The sequence below is a fragment of the Engystomops pustulosus genome, chromosome 2, assembly GCF_040894005.1.
Source record: "Engystomops pustulosus chromosome 2, aEngPut4.maternal, whole genome shotgun sequence".
NCBI classification, from domain to species: Eukaryota; Metazoa; Chordata; class Amphibia; order Anura; family Leptodactylidae; genus Engystomops; species Engystomops pustulosus.
In genome coordinates, this window is record NC_092412.1 from 242779877 (window position 1) to 242785876 (window position 6000).

Genomic DNA, 6000 nt, shown 5'->3' on the forward strand with positions numbered 1-6000 from the left:
GGCGGTAAAATGGATCCTGATTTTTGGAATTCTTGGGGGTCTCTTCACTGGGACCGCCACTGCTAAACAAGTTATCCCCTATCCTATGGAAAGGGCTAACCTGTTGTCATGGGAGAACCCCTTTAAATAACTTCCTCTGATGGCACCAAGAAACTCCAGCGTGACAGATATTCCTAACATACATGGTAAGAGTTATTTATTTCATCTTATATACTGTGGTTTTTGGCATTTACATCTGATTGATATTAAAAAAAAGTGTAAATCTTACGATTTGCGTTGACTCAAAAGAAAGCATGTTTTCATTCCGCTTACGATAAGACTCTCTCTCTGAACTTTAATACCTCTCTGTGGGTAAAAAAAAATAAAAATTCACGTCTTACCCACGAACCACAGGAGCTGCGTTACCCACGCCTTTCCTCAAGGCTTTGGGCGCCCTCTCAAATCTAAAGCAGCCGGCCAAGATACATGTCAGCCAGCTGTAGCAATCCTCCAGGGCCTTGTTTAAACTTTTCAGCTGCAGATCTCACATTTCCTCCACCCAACCTGCACAGCTTCATTATAAAGTGCTCAGTGTGACCCCAGGCGAATATACGGGATGCCAAAAATAAGCGAAAAACTGCAAGAGAACGCTACAGAAACCATCAACGTTGTGTACTTGTCACTCGGGGAACGGCTCGCGATCTGCATCAAGTATCACGCTATAGTTACACTAATATTTTGGTCTGCAGGTAGACGTCAGTGATGTCACCCTACAGGCATCCATGTTTCCAGGTCTGGAAGCAAACGGAGGCAATTATACTGCAAGTCCTCTTCTTATGGGCAGGGGACGTACATGTGACAGGGCTGTGACATTCTGACGTTTATCATCTACAAGAAGTAACTGGAGAAAGAGAATTAAGAAACTGCAAAGTGACTCGGAGGAATAGATGGATAATAAAGATAATATTGGCCGCGTCCTCCTATCCTCAGCGCAGGAGTAAGACGCAGCAGCCCCGGGGCACTTGATGTGGAAGGAATGTGCTTGTTTATTCCAATTACTCATCGTGTCAGGGAATATCTCTGTAGTAGAAAAGCTGGATGGGACCTCTCCCATTGTGTATACACAGGGAAATGAATGACTGTCATATGTTATTATGGAACACTCTTCCATAATAATATATCATTGGAAACACCTGCTTGGAAGGACTGGAAGATGTTGGCATCCCAGCACAGAGTATACAATCCCGCAGCTATTATATCGGCGTGCGGATTTCTATTTTGGGTTTATTTTTACCGATTTGGGAATTCAGCAGATCAGAAATGTAGGTAACCTATAGCTTCTAGCTGTAAAGTGACAATGAGCCTTCCAGACTGACAATGAATGAGCTTCCCTTCCTAGGCTGGAGGCCAGACACGGAGGAACCGCGGCTCTCACATACAGGATATGCTGGGATTTGTAGTTCTCCACTAACTGGCATGCAGCCAAGAGGAAAACTACATTGCCAATGCTGCTGTATTATTTACAAAGGAAACACTTTTTTATTATAGGGTGTTGTTACCAATGATAAGCTATATCTGGTGGAACTACAAGTCCCAGCATTGCAATGTAATCCTCCAGGAGACCATATGCACGGTGTTAAGCAATAAGGAAATACAAGCTCCATATATATCTTGCCTACATTGTTATAATAACAATCGTAATAATAATTAATAATAATTAATTTATTATTATAAATTGGATTTTAATAAAAATAAGCTATTTTTTATTATTATTATTATTATTTATTATTATCATTATTATTTTATAGGAATCATGTTTAATAATGACAGTAAATATTGTTATTATTTTTATATTATTGTCATTTTAACATTAGTATCATGTTGTTACACAACCCTAAATATCCTAAATATCACATCTGCTTTATGCTGGGAAGGACCTAGGGACCAGGCTTTGGCGAACTACAACTCTCAGCAAACCCTTAGTATAGGTTATACCAGTAGCTGGGTCTCATTGATATGCAATATGTAATTAACCCACAACATACTGGGTATGTGAGTTGGATCTATCCCATTTACCATCTAGGATGCAGCCAAGAGCATGCTGCCAGGTGAAGGAGAACTACAAGTCTCAGCAAGCCCTGCTAGTAAGTTGGCAGGTTGGTTGGCAAAAGTATTGTCTGGATAGTTTGAATTAGTCCCACAAGTAGTGACTCCCCTTGTGGTGAATCTAAATACATAGTACATGCAATAAAGTACAGACTAATAAAGTCACCTAAGGTCATGCTGGCCAAGGACTGACACAAGGACTTACCTCCCTGGTGAAGAGGATAGCCGCATCATAGTGCTGATCATGCTCATCATCCAGCTGGTTGTGTTGATGTTGCCACTTGCAGAAGTTCTTGAGAGTTGTGGCTGCGTTTTTGCTCACCTCTGGCCCCTTCTCCTTGTCAGTGACCATCACCACCTTCACCACTGCCAGGCGGATGTGGTTCTCAATGCTGGGATGACTGTAAAGCCTGGAAGCGATGGAAGCCAAGGTCAACAGATAGTGGTGGAGGTCCTTCCCATACTTTTTGGACATGGACTCATCTGCTACCAGGAGGAGCTCCACATGTCTGGACTTGGATATAGATCTCCTCTGGCGTCTTTTTAGTGTGGTTCCTTGCTGTAATAAGAATGTTTCCTTGAGGTTGGGGTCAGCACCAGAAGAGGAAAGGCTTTGGTTGACTTTGTGTGGGCTTCCCCACCTATGGTGGTCTTCCCTGTGGTGCCTTCTGGAGCTATTCCCATGTTTATGAAGGTGGTTCCCAGAGGATCTAGTCTCACAACTGGCTCTGCTAGGAACAGTCTCAAAACTGAAGCGATCCTTGATAAAAACATGTAGGACCCTCTCAGATCCATCCCTGTACACCTGCCCTATGCCCTCCTTGCCCTTAATAAGGGGTTTTATGGTATAATGGGCATGCTTGACTGCAAAATAGCCATCCAGACCCCCACATAGGTTGAAGACAGCCAAGGATTGTGGGCTGGAGTCTACAGTCCCCCTGTAGAAGCAATGTCTATGAAAACGATGCTGAGGATGGAGACGTCCCAGGTACTTGGTGCTGAAGTGAGGAGAAAGCAGCATGTCATCCCTCTCCAAGTCCAAAATAAACTTCTTGCCGTCTGCATAGAGGATGTAGCCCACTTTACCTCCTCCAGAATAGATCTGGTCAATATTCTGCACTATCCCACTCCTCCTCTGAGGTTCAGACCCTGGGTGATGTTTGGAAGAAGCAGGTGGATCTCCATGCTTGGAGTGTGCAGTCCTATCAGAAATAGCAGCAGCAAGTATTACTAGCAAAATCAGCATCATTGTTCTCTCCTTTGGAAATTGGAGAGAGAAGAGGGGAAAAAAACCCTTAGCCTGGGATGAATCAGCCAGCACTGAATGTCAACAGAAGCAGAGACTGAGCTAAAGTTTTCTTGGAGCAGCAGCTGAGGTGACTTATTTCCTCTCCTCCATCAGATCCATCCAGCTTTGCAATAGAGGCTGGAGACCAGGGAGCAAGACCCCCAAGCTCTGGGATCACACAGCTGCAGGACAAGGCTGAGTTAACTCCTTGAGAACCAGAGAGGATCCTGGATGAAGCTCCTTAAGCAAGTGTTGGTGCACTTACTCCCTCTCCAGTCCTTGTGAATGTGAACAAGGCAGAGAAGAGATGTGAAGATGAGGAGGAGGAACAATGAATTTATACTGGAATGCTTTTTAAATGTGAGTAGTCACTGCCTCTTAAAGGGAGTGCACCCCTCCCACACTGCCTGCAATACACTGTGTGGATGGCTTTTTTCTTTCATTCTCCTTTGCGCACAGCTCCTGCTGCTGCTTCTGCCTCTGCTCCTGGATCTGCTATTTCACAACTGTCCTGACTTCATCTCATACACAACATTTTATTGCATTTTAATGTCTTGTCCTGGAAGCTGATGCTGATGCAATGATGTTTCGGAGAGGGGAGGTGATGATTCAGGAATGGATCAGGAAATTCCCATTGACCTGTCTGCAGTCTGTATACTTTGGCTTCAGCTATTCCTGCAATCCGAGCTGCCAGCTGACAGATTGTGTGTCACCTAATTGTTAGTATAGATGGGAAATGTTGACTTAGAGGGGGGTCTGGTGGGACTTGGTGGGCAAGCTGTGCCAGTGCCATCCTGAATAAACACAGAGACCACCATTTGTCTTGTGCTGCCTTTCATCTTTAAGAGCTGATGATATAACCTTAAGGTAGGTCACACTTAAGTGGATAAGCAGAGAAAATAGTGGATATGGATAAAAATCCCAAAATAGATCCTGTTGAAATTACATTGGGATGAAATTACAGATGACAAGTGGATTAGGAATCCTGATTCCTCTTCTCCTTTCATTATCTAATATATTCTACTAGTCATTAATTATCCTGCATAGATTTGCTTCACCAACAAGGGAGGGGGGCTTGGGATAAGGTGTGGGGGGCATCATCATAAGGGGTTAAGAGAAGAACTGAAAGTCACTTATGAATGGAAACAAGACAATGTTGTCAATAGCTGAATATCTGTAGAACTATAAGTCCCAGGATGTGTTACATATGTTACAGCTCCGTGTATGATACAAAGTGTACAAGTCCTAACCTGTGATACTTGGATGTAAAATATGTGATCTCCGCAGGTGCTACAATGTTATCAGGTAGTTCTGTGAAAGTCATGCAATGGGAGGAGGGCACTAGGACCTCCCATCCTGGGCAGTTTGCTGTCTGCTGGTGTCAAGCGTCTCCTGAAAGCTCCACATTTTTATCTACTTTTTCTACATTATTTAACACAATGTTGATTACAGTTAATTACAGCTTATTGTAATCCATCCTTATTATCACATGATCAAAACAAAATATTTAAAAAATAATAAATATTTTAATAAAAGTTTATTCCTGATTTATGTATTTTTTCTTAAAATCTTTATTTTCAAAATTAATTGGAACTGTATTCTAGATCCTATTGGTAATAGAATGAGATTTAATGGATACAATGTATAGGTGACAATGAGATGAGGTTCTGGGATTGTCCCTTTAAGGTTATGTTTATGATCATTTCTCTGAACTGGAGACCTCATAGATTGACATCTAATATTATTAAAGGGGTTGGCCAGCCTTTTAAATCTGATTACCAGGAAGCATTAGGACTGCCATGTGCCCCGGGCTGTATGGATATTATAGCCCCTACAAGACTGGAGTCATGTCCTACATCTGGTGCTTCCAATCTGCAGTTTAAGGACCTTTGGAGGACCTTCTAAAGTCCTGAAATGGCTCATGTGTAATGAGAGCAGGAACAGATATATGAGGATTTCATGGGTGAAGGTCTTCTCAGTATACAATTTGGTGGGCAGTTTTGGTGGCCATGGACCCCAGAGAAAGCTTTGGCCCTGGGCTACTGCCCAAACTGCCTATGTTACAATCCCCTACTGCTGATGATTTCTCCTTAGTACAGATTAAATTGGGATCTGACAACAAAAATCCCCCAAACCAAGAATGAACAGTGGAGTTGCAGTACCCCACAATGGCCACTGCACAGTGGATGGTGCTGTTTTCTTCTCATCCATCCACTTAGTAGTTCCAGTAGTCAGATATTTCCAGGAGTCAGACGTTCACCAATGTGATATCGATGACTTATCATAAAGGTATTGCCCAAGGTTTCAAAATATTTCCAAAAACAGCACAGCAGACTATTGCAGCTTTTCTATATACATATGATTGAAGTTGCAATACTACCCACTGTTAGACGTTGAACAGACATGTTTTTCCGACCTTGGACAACCCCTTTAAGAATAGGTTATCTGTATCACAAGGCTAAACTGACAGTGCCTCTTGTATTGTTTCTTTAAGAGGGAAATCACACTTTCAGTTTTAGCTGAGGCTGGAGGACATCCAAAAACTGCACCAAAACTTTGTCTGAATCCAGACCAAAACAACTGCCGCCCTATCTGTGTATAAGGTATTATTATCTATGCATCTCACC

The 6000-nt window shown here is 42.6% G+C and overlaps 1 protein-coding gene across 1 annotated transcript in view; it reads right to left on the reverse strand.

The window, feature by feature from the left end:
- The window catches only part of ADAMTS5 (ADAM metallopeptidase with thrombospondin type 1 motif 5), a 76467-nt gene extending 72793 nt beyond the window's left edge, over positions 1-3674 (reverse strand). The window contains exon 1 of the mRNA XM_072138599.1: positions 2291-3674. Within this exon, the coding sequence (XP_071994700.1) occupies positions 2291-3334 (1044 nt within the window). The 5' untranslated portion in view covers positions 3335-3674. The remainder of the gene's footprint in view (positions 1-2290) is intronic.
- Between the last annotated feature and the right edge of the window lie 2326 nt (positions 3675-6000).